The sequence below is a fragment of the Myxine glutinosa genome, chromosome 8 (assembly GCF_964187855.1).
Source record: "Myxine glutinosa chromosome 8, kmMyxGlut1.1, whole genome shotgun sequence".
NCBI classification, from domain to species: domain Eukaryota; kingdom Metazoa; phylum Chordata; class Myxini; order Myxiniformes; family Myxinidae; genus Myxine; species Myxine glutinosa.
The window spans coordinates 79,329,198-79,349,197 of NC_136268.1; the positions used below are offsets into that span (position 1 = coordinate 79,329,198).

Here is a 20,000-nt window from a genome sequence, read left to right on the forward strand (position 1 = left end):
TCCTTCATCATCTTGAAGTGCTAGTTACCAAGGAGCAACCTAGCCCAACAGAAGCCACAAGCGATCCAGCTAATGCCATACCGAGTGTTTCTGGCGACCAAGTATTGAGTGAAAACTCCCAAACTGAAGTACCACCCCAAGCCGAGGCGCCTGAAGTACAAGAAGCGCAGCCTGAGCAAGAAGCTTCAACTGACATGTCCGACATGTCTGAGAAATTTAAAGTTGTAGTCATAGATGGCATGGCCCTCGTTAACTCCATCTCCAAGACAGACAAAATGAAAACATGCAGTGATTTTGCCATGTCATTTCTTGAAAAGCTTATCAGGATTGCAGCTAACTACGACGAAGTAAGACTGGTATTTGACAGATACGTCGAAAGTTCTCTGAAAGAGCAAATGAGAAAAAGAGAACAAAGGGAAACTCGACCTACTATCACATCCAAGATAGTACACTGATCCAGAATATTTCCTTGAAGGACTTCCTTTCAAGTGTCAAAACCAAGGCAGAACTTGTAGAGTATTTAGCTGCAAAGAATCTGGATCACAGCAACAGCTCTGCCAACAAATTGAAGAAGTTCATGGTAACCTTCGGCACTGAGACAAAAGGCAATGTAAGTGTGCCTGATGAATTGGTAAAACACGGTCATGAAGAAGCGGATACGTTACTCTTGCTCCATGCCCTAACAGTTAACGGCGATGTAGAACTTGTAATAGACTCTCCAGATACCGATGTCTTCTTGCTGATGATCCACATGTATCCACAGCTACCTGCTGAGACATATTTCCTTACCGGAAAAGGAAAACTGAATAGGAAAATTGCAGTCAAACCTATCTTTGAAAAGTTAGGAGTTAACCGCGCCTCAGCTATTCTCGGGTTTCATTCTTTCACAGGATCAGATATGTGTGGCAGGTTCGCCGGCAGGACAAAGGACTGGTGTATGAAGGTGTTCATGTCCTGCGATGATATGATACTGGATTCACTTGCTTCACTTGGCAAATCTGCTGCTACACCCTCTCCAAACGCAATTGACCAACTGGAAAGGTTCGTTTGCTTGTTGTACAGATCCAAAACACACACCAAAGTAAATGCACTACGATGGTTCTTGTACTCAAATCGACAGGCCGAGGGAGAGAGTCTGCCTCCAACCTCTGGATCATTGACACCACACATTCTGCGAGCACATTATATTGCAATGATATGGATGCAGGCATGCGAAAGTCAACCGTCCCTTCCTTCTCCCACCGACTACGGATGGAAGTCAGAGGAAAATAGATTTCTTCCGGTGATGTGTTTGAACCCTCCAGCACCAGAGGCCGTGACTAAGCTGGTAAAATGTGGCTGCAAATCAGGATGCAAAGGAAACTCCTGTAGTTGCCGCAGCAATAAACTCCCATGCACAGAGGTCTGTAGCTGTTTGAACTACGGCTGTAGCAACAATGAACAATCAGCTCAGAACATTGTGGGAGATGAACACGAGACTTGTAAGGTAAAACGGATGATTGTGAGACAGGAATATTTAAATATGGTCAAACAGGAAATTACATTACGCTATCATTGTTATAGCAATGTGGACCTTTGTGTAAAACAGTGGTAGCCATATTGGATTTTCTCACTATTTCTCACTATGGCTGGCATCCACCGATTTCAACGAATCAGTAACATGTTTCCCCAACGGCCTAGCATTACTTACGTGGGCATTACCACCAAAATGGACCTATTTCATCATTCACAATTTGTGTTATCAAGAACATTAAGTTTTTGTACTGTGGTTATTTAAGAAGTGGCGGCCATCTTGGATTTTGATTTTGATTTTGAACTCCTTGGTATTGAAATTATGGGTATTATCATTAATTTGGACCTCATACTGTGTTCAGAATACCAGTTTTAATGGAATTTATATATTTTGGCGGCCATCTTGGATTTGACACCCTTAATCCGTTTTAAAAAATTAACAACCTATTTTTTCGAACATGTGACACCCCAAAGACAAGGAATCAAGTGGAATTTTGCTTTTAACAAAAAAAAAACACGAAATGACATACCAGCCTACACTACCTGCCAATAACAACTTGGGGAACGCATGCAGCTTTCCAATCTCAGCAGGCGAGTCAGTACCACAAAAAAAGTGTTTACATGTGTCATTTTTCTCACAATTACTGAAGGAATAATCTCTTACAGTATTTCATCTATTGTGACACTTTCGGGATTTTTAGAAAAAAAGTTAATGACATCAGGAGATGTTTCTTGGCTTATCTCTCCCCGTCAAAGATGTTCATCCAAGAACGAAGGCTCTAATTGAAGTTGGAGATGATGATTGTAATTTTGTTTCCATCTCAGTTTTCCTATCATCAAGGGATAAAGAGTGAAACTTTGAAAATGATATGAGAAACAAACGAGACAGGTATATCCCCGTCAATATAATATCTTTGTTTGATTCGTAAAAGTTAGGAAATTCCACCTTTGGTGCAGGTGTCAGAATTTCACATTTTCATCTTAGTTATGGAGTTTCAGTGTCCGAGTTGAAGAGCGTCCTTCCTCATTGAACCATTGCAGATCCCACCACTTAAACCAGCCATAAATATCCTACTCGTAAAAGCGAAAATCTCAATGGGCCTGTTGCTAAAATAGCAGCCGAAGTACTGCTGTAGTGAGTGTACAATTAAACATTCAACAGCGATAGAAATCTAGTAACAACTTGTTTAGCCAGATGCAGTGATGCAATCAGCCTGTCGCCTGCGCAGCAGTGTGTGTGTGTGTGTGTGTGTGTGTGTGTGTGTGTGTGTGTGTGTGTGTGTGTGTGTGTGTGTGTGTATGTATGTGTGTATGTGTGTGTGTGTGTGTGTGTATGTATGTATGTGTGTGTGTGTGTGTGTGTGTATATGTATGTGTGTATGTGTGTGTGTGTGTGTGTATGTATGTATGTGTGTGTGTGTGTGTATGTATGTGTGTGTGTGTATGTGTGTGTGTATGTATGTATGTATGTATGTGTGTGTGTGTGTGTGTGTGTTTGTGTGTGTGTATGTATGTGTGTGTGTGTGTGTGTATTTGCATGTGTGTGTGTGTGTGTGTATGTGTGTGTGTGTGTGTGTGTGTATGTATGTGTGTGTGTGTGTGTGTGTGTGTGTGTGTGTGTGTGTGTGTATGTATGTGTGTGTGTATGTATGTGTGTGTGTGTGTATGTGTGTGTGTATGTATGTATGTATGTATGTATGTGTGTGTGTGTGTGTGTGTGTGTGTTTGTGTGTGTGTATGTATGTGTGTGTGTGTGTGTGTGTGTGTGTGTGTGTGTGTGTGTGTGTGTGTGTGTGTGTGTATGTGTGTGTGTGTGTGTGTGTATGTGTGTGTGTGTGTGTGTGTGTGTGTGTGTGTGTGTGTGTGTGTGTCCGTAATTTATTTTACCATTTGAGCCATTGACATCAATTTTTCACCAAAGCTTTGTAATGATAATATGGATAAGGCAAATTAATAATTTTGTCAAAAGGTCAAAGGTCAGTGTCACATAAAATCGTCAATTTTCATCCGATTGATCTGAAATTTTAAGAATTTTCATATTGGGTCACTGAATTGGTTCACCAATCAAAAGCTAGAAGCTGATTGGTTTTTTTTTAGAACAAAAGGTCAAAGGTCAAGGTTGTGTAAGATCACCAATTTTCACCCAATTTACCTGAAATTTATAGAATTTGCATATCAGGTCACCGAGTTGTCTCACCATTCAAAAGGCAGGAGTCGATTGTTTGGTTGGTTTTTTTTAAATATCAAAAGGTCAAAGGTCAAACTTGCATAAAATTGTCTTTTTGTCCAATTGACCTGGAATTTCGAGAATTTGCATATTGGGTCACAAAATTGGTTCACCAATCAAAAGTTAGAAGCTCATTATTTTAATTTTTTTTAGATCTAAAGCTCAAAGGTGAAGGCTGCATAAGATCATCAATTTTCATTGTGTTTTTCTTTAACTGTTTTTATTTCAGCATACGGAAGAAGACATCTGAATACAAATGGGCGCAGATGGACTTTGCATTTTCAGATGCTTTCTAGTTGTTAGAGCGTCCATTCTGAGTCTCGGAGGTCAGCGGTTCAAACTCGACCACAGCCAAGTCATACCAAAGACTTAAAATGGTATGTGCTGCTCCCTTGCTTGATGCTGGCAGATAGGTACTTCAGCTTAACATCCATCCGATGGACAGCACACATATTGACGCATGCGAAATACCAAGGTATGGTTTATAGCTGCGTCTAGGACTCTTGATTCAAACCCAGGTAGACAACCCAAAAGGAAGTGCGCATACCTCTAATCTATTTTGCCAGCCACAATTTAGCAACAACTTGTGCACAAAAACTAAGATTCGCCTTCTCATGCAGTTGTATTCTGCAAAGAATCCCACCAAACTAAATGTGCCTCCATGCAAAAGGCTGAAGGCTTATAATTAGGTTGAGATAGGATGTTGTGGCTTGTACAAGGGCAAGGCAGGTGCCTCTGGTCCTGACACATCCTGTTGTCTCAGCAATATTCAAACAACCGCAATGTGCTGTAATAGAGATTTTTCCCCTGGCTTTGAAAACCACGTCGCACAGTCAGCACAAAGATGAATGTAGAGTCCATGGATTTCCATCCATATCTACCGCAGAGTGCTAGAAGTTATCAATTGGCGCCAGGCAACTAGTATAGGATGCTAAACATACTCCAACACAAGGAAAAATTGCAAGGAAAGAATTTGAGCCACAATAAAGTTTTTTGTTTTTTTCAGAAGTCTTCTTTCAAAATGAATGACCTAGGTCTGTATTCAACCTCTGAGAACATGAATATCAGAATCACTTTTGTCAATGTGCTCAAAATCACTTATCCTGTAATAGCAAAGCAGTTCTGGAAGTTCTAGCAGTGTCCATGTGTTTTATCTTTTGCCCCCCCCCCCCCCCCATCCACCATCCCATGCCTCCTCCCCCCAAGCCCTCTCCCTCCCACAGATCTCCCGATGTCCCTGTTCTCTGCAGTTGTACTTGTGTGCTTCCCTCTCTCTCCCCATCTTGTCTCCCGCTCCCTTTATTGTATGTTTTGTGTGTCCGTTTTTTTTTTTGGGGGATTGATGTTAGCTCTTACACGAACCTCGATCTTGTATACAAAAACACCCCCCAAAAAACAGGCCGAAACTCACCTCCCATGTAGGCGCATGTCCGAGATAGCATAGAAGTACTTGTTCAGGTTTCTCGTGTCCACCATGGTCCCACCAGTGGCTGGGTGTCGGAGACACACACGCAGGTCAGTGAGCATGAAAAACTCCCGAAGATTTTGGTTTGTGTCCAGCTGCCCATACAGTGATGCAAGGTTGTTGTGGTGCTGTCCAGAAAAGAGCGCGAATCGATCCGTCACTTCGAAGCGCAGCACCTTGGAATGTCCCAACGTGCGTGCACGTGAATAGTACTCTGTACAGAATACACCAGTGACCGCGTCCTTCTCCAAAGCATGGGTATTCCAAGCATCCATATTAAACGCATTACGGCAGTCATCGGCATAATATTGCATCGGTTTCCACGATCGACCGTAGTCTAAACTTTTTTCCAGAACCATGGCTGACGGTTGGTTGAACTCGAATACAAGCACCACGTCTTCCGTCAGTTCGACCGTTTTGTTCCATGACAGGGTGATGTTGACACGGAAGGGGTCAGGGTGCTTGTACCACGATGCACTCTGCCAGTAGGTTGATCGCCCACGACCCTCAAAGTCAAACATGAGGGACGGCGGGTGTGCCAGCTCTGGTGTGCTAGCATCGCACTCGCTGCTGCACAGGTACGGGTTTTCCTGCACAGATCGAGGCAGAAAAAAATGACATTAATACTGCATATTTTCACAGTAAAAATCAATGAGCATTAATGAGAACCGACTGTTAAGGCTGAGAAATGTAAACATTAAAAAATATTTAATAAATTATTAATGGTTTAGGGATGGTCGACAGTGAAGATGGAAATTTACAGAAATGAATATCCCCAAAAAGAACAGCATCGGTTTTGTGCAAATACAAAAGCTTTTAAAATACAGTAGAGTAAACCCAAAATACTTCACTGATAATTTTCATCTTAAAGGCACAAACAAGGTATCCCAAAGTAATTAAGTTCAGGAAAAGGTCATTTGGCCCTTCTCGCCTGTCATGAGTACTTGCAATAATTTGGCCTCACCCAAACCTTCTATCCCACCCAAACTACACACACACACACATATATATATATATATTGTTACGGTTTTTAGAACCTTCACTTTGTAAAATAATAATTCTTGTAAATATCCCCCTTTGTAAAGGTTGCACCCTAGTTAGGCCATGTACAACACGTAGGACACCGTAGAAACCCCTCTAGTTATTTCATTAGTCTATGTTTCAGTTAAGGATCTGTTTCCAATCGTTGAATCTGCGTTGTATTAATTAAATAAAATTAGGCCCCCAAAGTTCCTTTCAAAAGCGGTGTGAGTGGTTTTCTATCCCGCAAGCCGCCATAAGCCACGCGGCCGAGTTGGAGAAGAAGGGGGAGGAGCACCAGGAACGAAGGCGTGGCCCATCAACGCTCATCAAGGGGCGGGACCGGGAGCCCTCACCAACCAATCAGGGCCGAGGCGAGCTCACCGGTGGGCGTATCCTAAAAGCAGGCGGCTTAATACGCGAGCGGCCAATATAAGCGGCCGCGTGGGACTACTTCGAGAGATGAGAGATGTGCCCGGAGATAATCGGCAGATGAGTGAGGGAGCCCGAAGAATCAGAGTGGGAGAAGCGAGGAGTCCTGTGTGGTTGTTGCACGAACTGGTTGGGCGTGCACTCCGTGGAATATCCAGGTATTACGTAACCCGAAGCATTTCCTCCCCGCTATAAGTAAAGTCCGCTCGCGGCCAATGATACACGGAGCTGCCTGCCGAGGTTTTCGCCACAGAGCCGGAGCATGGATTGGGGCCGAAGCCTGGACGGCTTCCCATCGGCCGAACGCTACCTGGACCCTTCGCCTCCTACCATCCCTGCCATCCCATCCTCCCGTGTAAGTGTGTTTGTTCTGTCCAGGGAGTGTTATATAAGACTGTATAAGGCTGCCCTGTGTTACTGCTTCTTCCTCTTCAACTGTACATTACCTTTCATTTCCTCTTTTAGTGTAATTAATAAACCATATTTGTTCTTTCTTTACCCCTTGGTTTCTTCTCATCCGATCGCTTTCGTCCTGTCCCCAATTGATATACGTGGCACAATTTGGCCAACGCTCAGGATCGGGTTAGTGTTTGCTAACGGTTCGGATTTCGGACTGCCAACCGCTCGGCAAACTCCAACTTGTCCGGGTCCGAGCAGGGAATTATATCCCTGCTTTGCGGAGGGATTGGCAAAGGTATCTGGGAACCCATTGACCAAACACCCTGGCCAATCTCACCCCGCAAAGGAGTGTGTAATTTCCAGGATCGGAGACGGCCAGTATAAAAGACAAGGGGATTAACCCCCCCACCCCCTTGGTAAGGGGAGCGCCGTACTCCGAATCCGCAACAATATATGTATATAATTTAAAAACACACCTGGTCACAAGTGTGCCTCACTGACCGGGTCCTCAATCGAGGTCCTCAGCATCATCCCGTTTCAGCCCTCCAACCTTGATACGGTCAGCCAAGGTGGGCCAGCAGGGGCACATACGCCTCCACATGTAGCAGCTACACCCGGATGCGTACACACCCCCACCCGCAGCCTGTGAGAACACAGACTACAACAACAAAACCGCCTCCACTCCCTGAATCCACAGCTCCTCATCCACGCATCCACTCACTCACACACACCAAAATAAAAAAAAAAACCTGACCACCACCCTTACAACATGCACCACTCCAACAAAAACACATTCATGCAAAACCACACCCACTCCTGCAAAACACACACACACACCATTCACACATCTCCATTTCTCTTCCGCACTCAGTCACTACCCCTTTAGACTGAAATGAACGACCACCCACAACCTCAACCTACACCGTTCGACGTGCCTCCATAAACTTCCGCCATATCCAAAGTGAGCCTTTCAAGGCAACCTGGGCAACTTTGTCAAACGTCCTCCTTCTTTCTGTACCACACACTCCAAGCCGAGCAAGATATGCAGAAAAGGAATTGCCAATATACCCTCGACACCCCACCTCAAATGGCTGACAAGAAACTCGCCAGCCCTTCTCCCGACACCCTGCCTCCAGCTCACTGTACTTTCCTCTCTTCCTCTCGTGCACTTCCTCCATGTTAACAAGAGGAGATGCAAAATGGAGATAGGGCAAAATGGAGAAGATTGTCATGGGGACTGCAAGTCTAACCCCTGCTCTTGCAGGGAAAATGGCCTTAAAATGCCTGTTGTTGTTGTTGTTTTCTTAAATTGTTAGATGAGTTCATCTTCAATGCACTTTCACACACTTACATAGACATACATACACTCACATCCGGGGTCTGCCTAGCAGACACGTATGACATTGGCCGTTATAAAACTCGCAGTGTTAGTGTGAGAAATATCTGAGGATATCCCAAAGACTCAATAGCTCAGTGGGCTGTCACCGCGTAAGTGATGAGGTTCCTGGGTTCGAGTCCTGGGTTGAGTCAGAATTTTTACACACTAGCCCCATGCAGGAATTTACTTTCTCTTTCTTTAATTGTATATATTTATATACACTACATGACCAAAAGTATGCGGACACCCCTTCTAATTAGTGGATTCGGCTGTTTTAGCACACCCATTGCTGACAGGTATATATAATCAAGCACACAGCCATTCAATCTCCATAGACAAACATTGGCAGTAGAATGGGCCGTACTGAAGAGCTCAGTGACTTTCAACGTGGCACTGTCATAGGATGCTACCTTTCCAACAAGTCCGTTCGTCAAATTTATGCCCTGCTATAGCTGCCCCGTTCAACTGTAAGTGCTGTTATTGTGAAGTGTCTAGGAGCAACAACAGCTCAGCCGCAAAGTGGTAGGCCACACAAGCTCATAGAATGGGAGCGCCGAGTGCTGAAGCACGAAGCGCATAAAAATCGTCTGTCCTCGATTGCAACACTCATTACCGAGTTCCAAATTGCCTCCGGAAGCAACGTCAGCACAACAACAACCGTTCATCGGGAACGTCATGAAATGGGTTTCCATGGCTGAGCAGCCGCACACAATCCTAAGATCACCATGCACAATGCCAAGCGTCGGATGGAGTGGTGTAAAGCTCGCCGCCATTGGACTCTGGAGCAGTGGAAACGCGTTCTATGGAGTGATGAATCACGCTTCACCATCTGGCAGTCCGATGGACGAATCTGGGTTTGGCGGATGCCAGTAGAACGCAACTGCCCGAATGCAGAGTGCCACCTGTAAAGTTTGGTGGAGGAGGAATAATGGTCTTGGGCTGTTTTTCATGGTTCAGGCTAGGCCACTTAGTTCCAGTGAAGGGAAATATTAATGCTACAGCATACGACATTCTAGACGATTGTGTTCTTCTAACTTTGTGGCAACAGTTTGGGGAAGGCCCTTTCTTGTTTTAGCATGACAAACAAAGCGAAGTCCATACAGAAATGGTTAGTCGAGATTGGTGTGGAAGAACCTGACTGGCCTGCACAAAGCCCTGACCTAACCCCCATTGAACACCTTTGGGATGAATTGGAACGCCGACAGCGAGCCAGGCATAATCGCCCAACATCAGTGCCTGACCTCACGAATGCTCTTGTAGCTGAATGGAAGCAAATCCCCAGCAGCAATGTTCTAACATCTAGTGTAAAGCCTTCCCAGAAGAGTGAGCAAAGTTTTTGCAGCAAAGGGGTGACCAACTCCATATTCATGCCCATGAATTTGGAATGAGATGTTCGATGTTCAGGTGTCCACACACTTTTGGTCATGCAGTGTATATGTATATACATCCCCCCCCCCCACCCCCCACCCCCCCCACTCACTACCACTCCCCTCCCCACCTCCACTTTCTCCCTATCTACAACTTCCCTCCATTTTGAGCCTTGTTTTCCAAAAAAAAATGTAAGTTACAGCTATTTTATCTACAATGATTGAGGCATCACAACTGCAAGTGGCAGATTGGTTCTTAGTCAATTTAAACAATTGAAGGTCAAGCAAATCGAGACTGAAAATGTGAGGCATATTTCAAGAGTTTATGGGATTATGGTACCCTCACCACCATTCAATCATTTATGACTGGTTGGTGAACAATCCTCTTGCAAAGTAATCACATGCAAACTCCTTGTTCATGAAATATTTTATGCAGCTTGGCCCACAAATTGATGACGGTTTTATTTTGTATAACGATTGTAAATGTGTCATCATTTCGTTGGCCACCAATGTATATGTTTGCAGGGCATTTTCCTCTTGCCACCTTCAAGGAGCATAATATTATTATGGCACTTAATTTGTGAAATGAATGGAAACAGATTTCATATTTGTATTTCACTGCATGACTCCTGGGGTCAGTTACACTCACACGTCTTTACATCTTTACAAGTCTCTTTAGTGTTCCCTTTCGTTTTTAGCAGCATGGAGCCTCTCACCAGGCCAACTGCTAGTTCACTAGCAGGATCTCTCATTTGGCTTCCTGATAGTCCACTTATAGTATCTCCTACCAAACTGAAAGCTGCCTTATTCACAGGGCTTCTCATTGATCCTATATCTAGTCCACTGCAGTTGAATCTCATCAGGCCGACTGCATGTGTCACTGTACCTGTGTGACAGTGTCACTAGGTACCTTAGAAGCCAGCATCAACTCATTGCTTCAAATTAAGCAGCAATTTGAAGAGAAATAAAATGCAAATTTAAGGTAAATGTCAAAATCATTATCGTAATTACGCTTCAGCTGGAGATGTAAATCAAGCTGTCCCATCTGCAATAAGTTTGTGGATGTAAAATATCCCACCACATCTCTCAAAATGAGGAATCTATTGTGTGCCTCCACTATTGGTGGGTTTCCTGGCAGGATATTAAATGGGATATGCAAGTCTTTTTATTCAAGGGATGTGGATATTAAGTTCGATTACGATGATCGTAATGATGGAGTTAGTGCAAGTTTAATTCATAGCATTTATCATGAATGTACCTCAAGTATGAAGAAAGTTACTTTCTCATTACACTGCACAATTCTGCTTATAGTTTGAATGAATATGATCTATCTGTGAGATATATATATATATATATATATATATATATATATATATATATATATATATATATATATATATATATAATTATATATATATATATACATATTGTTGCGAATATGGAATTTGGCCTCCATATCCGCTTGTAAATATTCCCCTATTTCTCCAATACTCCCCAACTTTCCCCAATCCCCCATTCCCTAGTCCCATTGCATGTAAATAACACTCAGTAGAGCCGACCTTCCCCTTATTCCCCCATTAAATGTCGTGCCCAGGTCCACCGCACCACACGTAGACAACTTTCGGACATCTTGCTAGTTATTCTTAATCTATGTCAGTTAAGGACTCGTTTCCATTAATTCTGACTCTTCGTTGCACCAGAATGTGATTATATGGCATCAGTAGTGAGTTTAGGACCTTTCCCATACCTCCTTCCATCTTCTTCCCCAACAATTACAACAACAACAGAGGAGATGGCGGCGGAGCGGGGGAGGATGCGTCCTCACACCGGCTCGATTAGCGCCATTGACCACGCGCTCCACGGGGTTACCACGGAGGGGCTGGCTGTCAGCTCCTCCTCAAGGGCGGAGCCTGGTAACCCCCCGCACCCAATCAGAAGGGCGGACCGATTCCATCTGGGGCGGCGCTAGCGAGCCGAGGGCGTGTCACTCCCCGCCGGATATACGTGGCGACTTAGCGGACGTGAAGAAGAGATGCGCCCCCAGCTGGAGAAAGAGGTACCTGCGAGCGCTGAGTCAGATGCGCCCCGCCTGAGAAAGAACGTTGCCTGCGATCGCTGAGAGAGAAAGACCCGCCTGAGAAAGAACGTCCCCTCCGAGCGCTGTGACCTCCCCGCATCTTTGGACCGGACTGTACCCTGCTTGGAGCCAAGAGTGCACCTTGAGCCATCGACTGCCTGCCTTTCCTGCCATCAACCCCCGTGTGAGTCAGCCTTGTCCCGTTTACCTGTCGTCTGTCCGGGGTTAATATAAGTGTGTCTAAGTGCCTGTCTTCCTGTGATATACCTCTAGCCCCTGTAATCTAACCTTTTCCGTACGAATATAATTGAGAATCGAAACATTGGTGTCTGTCATTATAATTCAGCCGTGTGTCTTCTTTTTCCTTATTGAGCCAGCGTGGCGCGGCTTCGTCAACGTTCGAGTACAATCGGGTAATTTGTGCGGACACGACGGCCATTCCGCTCGGCCCACCTTAACATCAAAGTCGTGTCTGTAACAATTGGTGTCGAGGAGTGAGATTCGGACCCGGGACTAAATTTTTTTAGGCCCAAACGTTGGGAAGTAAAATCGATCCGGAGCGCGGTCCCGCGGTTACTGCGCTCGACGAAATTATAACGGCGAAATTTCGAAGTTGTGTTACGAAACTCGAATTTTGAAAGTCGCGCTATGGCGGATCAAGACGGCTGGGGTCCGGTAGGGGAGAGTGAAGCAGGGTCGGTCCGGGACCAAAATGAGGGACAGGAGGAGAGCGAAACAGCGAGGGTAGCAGGCACGCAAAATGGCGCCTCGCTGGTCACCGCGCCGGCAACCGTGGCAGCGCCCCCGATGGATTTGAACTCGTTTTGGATACAAATGAAGGCCCTTATGGCCCAGAATAATGAAGAAATGGCAAACAGAATGGGGAATCGGATGGATGCTCAGAGTGAGCGATTGGAGGGCCAATTGGGGGTAATGAGGGACGAAGCGAGGGCTCGGAGTGAGCAATTGGGGGTAATGAGGGACGAAGCGAGGGGTACTGGTGAGAAGGTAGACAAAAATTTTGAGGGGTTAGACAATGGGATAAAAGAGGTGAGACATGGGTTAGAGGGGGTAGAAAATAGAATGGCTGCCCAGGAGAATCAGATAGAGGGAGTGAAAAATGGGTTAGAGGGGTTAGAAAACAGGATGGAAGGCAAATTGAGGAACATGAGGGACCAAGCGGAAAGGGAAGTTAACCAAATGGGGCAGCAGATCGAGGGGGTCAGAATGGGGGTAGAAACCAAATTGGATGCTCACAGGGAGGAAATGGAGCAGATGAGGGTGGCATCTGGGCAGGAGATGCAAGTGATGGGAGAGGAGATCAGAAGAGGAGTGAGTGAGGAGGTCGGAGGAGTGCGCGAGGAGGTGAGGCACTGTGAGGAGCACATGGAAAAGGAGGTGAGAAAGGGGACTGTAAAGTTACAAGGGGGGCATAGAGGACCTGACGCAGGAGGTGGAGCAGCTGACGGTGGGACAGACGGAGTTAGTGGAGCAGGTTCAAAGGAACACTGCGGTATTAGGAGGGTTGAAAGCGACATAGAAGGAACTAAAGGATGACTTGGTAGCGACGAAGAGGGAATGTCAGATGGTACGTGAGGGACTGACAACGAGGTTGGACGAGGTGATAGAGGTAATGGAGACGAAGGACCGGCAGGTGAGGACGTACATGGAAACGGTCAAGGTAGCCTTGGAGGACGAGCTTGAGGAGACGTACCGGGGAATAAAAGAGGTGAGGCACAAATTAGAAGAAGTGGAAGAAGGGGTGAGCGAAATTAAGAAGCGACGGAGAGGGGATAACCAAGAAATAAAAGAGGAGATGAAAGAATTGGTCCAAAGTCTGTGTTCGGATCGTGATGATATGCTCATTAACCGGATGAGGGATTCGCAGGTGATGGAGGAGAAGCGAAGAGAAAGAGGACCCGGTGTAAGTGGTGACCAATATGGTCGTGCGTATGATGCGCCAGGGGATTTAAGAAGCTTGGGGGTCGAGATGGACCCGGGTGTTCGTGAGAGGCCGTGGGTGAAGTGTGCGACAGGTCTGGTGTGCGAAAGAGGAGGTGTGCAAGAAAGTCCGACTCTGGGGTGTGTGAGAAAAAAGTGTGTGCCAAGGAGTGAGGGTGCTGGCGAGAGTGAGTCGGTCGTAGCGCGTGTGCGAGGGAGCACGTGGAAGCGCGGTGTGGTGAGTGTTACAGAGGGTGTGACGGGAGAGTGTGCGCAGGAGTGTGCGCGAGAAGGGTGTGTGACGGACAGGTGCATGAGGAAAGAGTGCGCTGTCAGAAGTAAGGAAGAGTGTCCACCTGTGGTGAGTGTCACAGAGGGTGTAACGGGAGAGTGTGCGCGAGAAAGGTGTGTAACGGACAGGTGCATGGGGAAAGAGTGCGCTGTCGGGAGTAAGGGTGAGTGCGCTGTCAAGAATGGAGGTGAGAGTAGTGAGAATGACAAGGAGAGTGAGCTGGTTGTGACAGGTGAGCGAGGATGTACACCTGGGATGGAAGGATGCACACCTGGAATGGTAGAGCGTGAGTGGGAATGCACGCTGGAGTTGGTGGTGAGGCACGTGGTTGGGTGTGCGAATGAGGGCACACCTGTGATTGTCACGGAGGAGGTGACCGAGGAGGGGGCGCGAAGCGGTGTATTGGTGAGGTGTGCGAGCAACGAATGTGTGCCAAAGTGTTCGGTGGTCAGGTGTGTGACCAAGGCTGTGAGTGGAATGGGTGTACCGAGGTGTGTAAGGAAAGGTACGAGGAGCATGGAAACGGCTGGATGTGTGAGCAAGGAACGGGCTGCGGGGTGTAAGCGTCCAGGTGAAGCATCGACGTTAGACGGGTTAGAGGTTAGAGCGACTTATAGCCGAATCGGGCCCTCGGTGCGTGCTGGGCCTCGCTTTGAACGGCCGCGTCCGTGCTCCACTAGGCGGAGCGGTCAGCCCGATAGAAAGGGTCGTCATGGCGACCACTTTTTGGTGAGGCATTCCGGCAGGCCGAGATCGAGCCATGGGATGGCTCCGTGCCGAGATGGTGCGTGGGATCTCGGCCCGGGTAAACCTCCTTCCCTGCACCGAATGCGGGATGTATCCAGCCGCTGGCACAGAACAACCCGCATTCATGGCTTGGCTTTACGAAGCCGGGCTTTGGACGGGGATTGGCGCACCGAGAGGTATTAGTGAGTAGACGGGTGATGAGGTTAGTGTTTTGGCCCCAAAATTAGAGAAAAATAAAATTTGATGATTGGCAAAGGATTGGCAGTAGTGATTGGCAGATGATGGGTAGTGATTGGCAAATTTTTGATTTATTGGAATTTGATGTGCAAAATTGGTAGTGAGAGACCCCCGATGTGGTGGGATGGCATCCCTGCCACCCTTCCCATGTGGGGGGGCAAATGCGCAATAGTTTATGGGGTGTATGGCAGTGAAAACTAGCCCGGGTGGGTTAGGTTATATTGTAGGGATCTAGAAGAGATTGACATTAGGTAACGTTAAGTTTAGTTAGTGACTGATACCTGTAGTGGGGACGCAGGTAGATTAGTGTGGATGATAATGACGTGGGAGCGCAATAGTTTAAAGGGACGACTGGGAAGCGCAAGTTTCAGAAGGGAGTAGTTAGCTGAGATGATGCTGTGTGTGTGAGAATTGAACAGGTGTGATTGAACAGGTGTGATTGCACAGGTGTGCAACTGGACAGGTGTGTGGAGCAGTGTATGAGTAGTGAGTGTTGTGGATCAGCGCGAATGCGCTTGGGGAGAGAAGGGTGCAGGTGGCACCAGGTGTGAGAGCACAGGTGTGCAAGTACAGGTGTGTGGAGAGAGTTGGAGTAAGTGGTACGGAGTGGTGTGCATGGTGCGAAGGTGTGGATGGGGGAAGAGTGGACCCCCTTTCACGAGTACCCGGGGCGGGTAGTGTAAGTGTTAGGTAGAGGGTACAGGTAAATTGTGGTTGGATATTGGCACTTGTGGTGCGGTTGCAGAATGGTGTTGTGAATGGGTGCATTAGTGTTGTGGAAATGGCTGGGCGTGTAGCCTGTTAGTGCGTGTAGTTGGTTGGGCACTCCACCACTGTGAGGATGTCGGCCAGGTGAGGCCGCAGGTGGGCTCTGGGAGCCGGTAGAGTTGTGGATGGGGCCCGAGGATCCGGAGGACGGACCCGGGTAGCCCAGTGCCAGAGAGGGCACCGAGTGGGGAGAGTGCCAGAGGGCCTTCCCCAGGTAGTTAGGTTAGGGCAAGGAGCAGGTAAGCTCGGAGGCAACTGCAGTGGTGGAGGTGTGCAGGTGGGTAGACCCACTGGGAGAGGTACACGCCGCAGCCCAGAAATTGTGCGAGGGCACCGGGAGATGAATCGGGGGAGTGAGACCCCAAATTGAAGCGCACCACAGTTTGGCCAATGGGAATTGGTTTTTTAGAACCCATAGTGTAAGAGGGCCAATGGTTTGGCCGGAGAAAGACCCCGGGTAGTGTAAAGTTGTTAAAGTCATTTAGGAGATAGTTAGGATTGATGAACCTGTCGCACCATACGCAGCCACTTACCTGAGGTGATGATGATGACTCCACACCTGTGTTTTCTTGGTTTGTAGCAGGAAATGAGATTGCTGTGGATTTGTGAGACGCATCACGACGTGGATGAGACATTGGGGTGATTCCATCTCTCCCTCCCTAGGAGGGACTGATGATGAATTGGTAATGGCAAATTTTGATGTTGAGTTGAAAATGGCAAATTTGATTGGTTAGGAGGGAGAGAAGACGAATTTGGTTTATGGGAGGAACGGGGAAGACAGTAGGGATGTTTGTCGATTTGTAAAGAAGATGTTTATGGGTAGTGTTGTGTTGTGTGGATACAGTAAGGGGTAAGGGAGGGGCCATGTAGGTTACCTGGTGGGGGGGGGGCGTACGATAGGAACGTACCTGTCTCACCTGGTTCCCATGTGCCCCCAGTGTGCATCACCTTACATTGCGTGCACTTTTGCGCCCTTACCACCTTACTCACTTGTCTGCTTCTTTTGTCTCCCACCTCCGAGGATCTGGCTTTGGGGTAGAGAGAGAGGAGAGAGAGGTGCTGGCTGCGCAGTTGTGGGCCTGCACTTTCGCTGTTTGCTGCCGGGATCGATACACCATATGGACCGCAATGTTTGTGGCCACCCACAATGGACCGCAGTTCGTTTGCGGCCAAGCACCACCCGGGGATGGACCTATGGGTCAACGTGGCACCTATGCCATACAGGTGAACCACTTTTAGTTAACACCAAGTGCACCACAAGAAGAGCAAGAGACACCTGCAGGGTTAGGGGTTGTCGAATTTATTTTTATTCCAATGAACAATGGTGACTGCACCGATTGGTGGTGGGGTGGTGCTTTTGATGCTCGGGAAGGGTGCTCTGCACGTTATTAAAGGCCGTCGGCCACAGAGCACTCGTGGGTTGGTGTATCGATGTTGGCAAGCGCGCTCTCTCTATGCATAACATCTGCATGTGTTCCTCCAAAAACAGGTCCTGGATCGTAGTGTAAATAGCAGCGTAGTCTTGTAAATAATGCTCCCTACCGGCTGTATGTGTAGTTTGAGAATTCTTTCCGGATTCGGTTATCCTGTGGGTGTGTTTCTGTGAGGAGAAGGGTGCAACGTCGCAGGGGGACATATTTACTCATTTGTGAACATCTGTAAAACTGTCGCACTCAGGGTAGAGTTAATAGTAGAGGGACTACATCTGAGTGCCACACTAAACTAGGTAAAAATTTATCGGGTCGGGACGCCCCGAGGGTAGAGAAGGGTGCAATGTTGCGAATATGGAATTTGGCCTCCATATCCGCTTGTAAATATTCCCCTATTTCTCCAATACTCCCCAACTTTCCCCAATCCCCCATTCCCTAGTCCCATTGCATGTAAATAACACTCAGTAGAGCCGACCTTCCCCTTATTCCCCCATTAAATGTCGTGCCCAGGTCCACCGCACCACACGTAGACAACTTTCGGACATCTTGCTAGTTATTCTTAATCTATGTCAGTTAAGGACTCGTTTCCATTAATTCTGACTCTTCGTTGCACCAGAATGTGATTATATGGCATCAGTAGTGAGTTTAGGACCTTTCCCATACCTCCTTCCATCTTCTTCCCCAACAATTACAACAACAACAGAGGAGATGGCGGTGGAGCGGGGGAGGATGCGTCCTCACACCGGCTCGATTAGCGCCATTGACCACGCGCTCCACGGGGTTACCACGGAGGGGCTGGCTGTCAGCTCCTCCTCAAGGGCGGAGCCTGGTAACCCCCCGCACCCAATCAGAAGGGCGGACCGATTCCATCTGGGGCGGTGCTAGCGAGCCGAGGGCGTGTCACTCCCCGCCGGATATACGTGGCGACTTAGCGGACGTGAAGAAGAGATGCGCCCCCAGCTGGAGAAAGAGGTACCTGCGAGCGCTGAGTCAGATGCGCCCCGCCTGAGAAAGAACGTTGCCTGCGATCGCTGAGAGAGAAAGACCCGCCTGAGAAAGAACGTCCCCTCCGAGCGCTGTGACCTCCCCGCATCTTTGGACCGGACTGTACCCTGCTTGGAGCCAAGAGTGCACCTTGAGCCATCGACTGCCTGCCTTTCCTGCCATCAACCCCCGTGTGAGTCAGCCTTGTCCCGTTTACCTGTCGTCTGTCCGGGGTTAATATAAGTGTGTCTAAGTGCCTGTCTTCCTGTGATATACCTCTAGCCCCTGTAATCTAACCTTTTCCGTACGAATATAATTGAGAATCGAAACATTGGTGTCTGTCATTATAATTCAGCCGTGTGTCTTCTTTTTCCTTATTGAGCCAGCGTGGCGCGGCTTCGTCAACGTTCGAGTACAATCGGGTAATTTGTGCGGACACGACGGCCATTCCGCTCGGCCCACCTTAACATCAAAGTCGTGTCTGTAACAATATATATATACAGACTTGGCATTTAATATGGAATGTTTTTTTTTTCTTGACTTGGGTTTACTTTATTTCCTCAGTATATCAATCTGGTGAGTTTCTTTTACACTTTGGTGATTTATTTGTTAAAAGAACCATGTCACTGATTGTCTGTCGCAGCAAGAAGTCAACAACAGGATTATATCACAGGTGGCGTGGCAAAATGTACGGACAGGTACATTTGACGATTGACTTCACAATTGGGTATATTGGTTGTTGCGTTCTGTATTAGTGGAAAACAACTGCTGCACGTCTCCAAAAGTTATTGCCGCTTCCTCTGGAGATGGTCCGTCAACTCCACAATGCTGTTTGTCATGGAGTGGTGGCTTTACGAAATTACGGCATGAAACAGCGTGCTATTGCTCGGCAGTATGGCATCACTCAAGGTCAGGTGTCAAAGATCCTGAAACGAAATGCTCAGAGGGGTGTCCCTACTTCAATACCGAGGCCAGGACGTCCCCGCAGAACCACAAGGAGGGATGATCGCCAGCTGCACCGGTTAGTCCGCAATGGCCATACCAAGACAGCTAATTGGCTTAGGGCTGAGTGGCAGCAATTGACAAATGTGCCTGTATCCAGAAGGCTAGTCAACCAATGACTGGTTCAAGCAGGCTATCGTGCCAGGTGTCCCCTGAGAAAGCTACGCCTGACCAGACAACACCGCCAGCGCCGATTGCAGTGGGCCAGAGAGCACCGTCAATGGCAGCCAGGACACTGGAATCACGTGATCTTCAGTGACGAGTCTAGATTTCTAGTCTATCGTCAACATGGACGCGTCCGAGTGTGCAGACAAGTGCATGAAGCCTACAACAAAGATTGTATAGTGCCAAGAGTCCAAGCTGGAGATGGTGGGGTGACCGTTTGGGCTGCTTTTCATGCAGGGGGCAAAACTGACCTGGTTGTTCTGAATGGAAACCTGAACCAGTTCAAGTACAGGGCCATTCTGGAAGAAACATTGCTTCCATTTGCTAGTGCAGCCTTTCGAGGAAACTTTGTCTTCCAAGATGACAATGCACGGCCTCATCGTGCTCGCATGATCCAACACTTTCTTGCTGACCGTGGTGTCGAGCATATGGAGTGGCCTGCCATGTTCCCGGATATGAATCCGATAGAGAACTTGTGGGCAGAATTAACGCGTCAAATCGACCACTTAGACCAGCAGCCGCCCTCTGTGCGTGAATTGCAGCAGGCTATTGTCACT

General features: G+C 47.4%; 1 protein-coding gene across 2 annotated transcripts in view; it reads right to left on the minus strand.

The window, feature by feature from the left end:
* Positions 1–20,000, minus strand: part of LOC137432617 (netrin-G1-like) — a 377,178-nt gene that overhangs the window by 235,568 nt on the left and 121,610 nt on the right. For both annotated transcript variants that reach the window (XR_013624331.1, XM_068124685.2), the window contains exon 3: positions 5,151–5,794. Coding sequence is in view for 1 of the 2 variants with exons in the window: in XM_068124685.2 (XP_067980786.1) it covers positions 5,151–5,794 (644 nt within the window). In the remaining variant the exon portion in view is untranslated. The remainder of the gene's footprint in view (positions 1–5,150; positions 5,795–20,000) is intronic.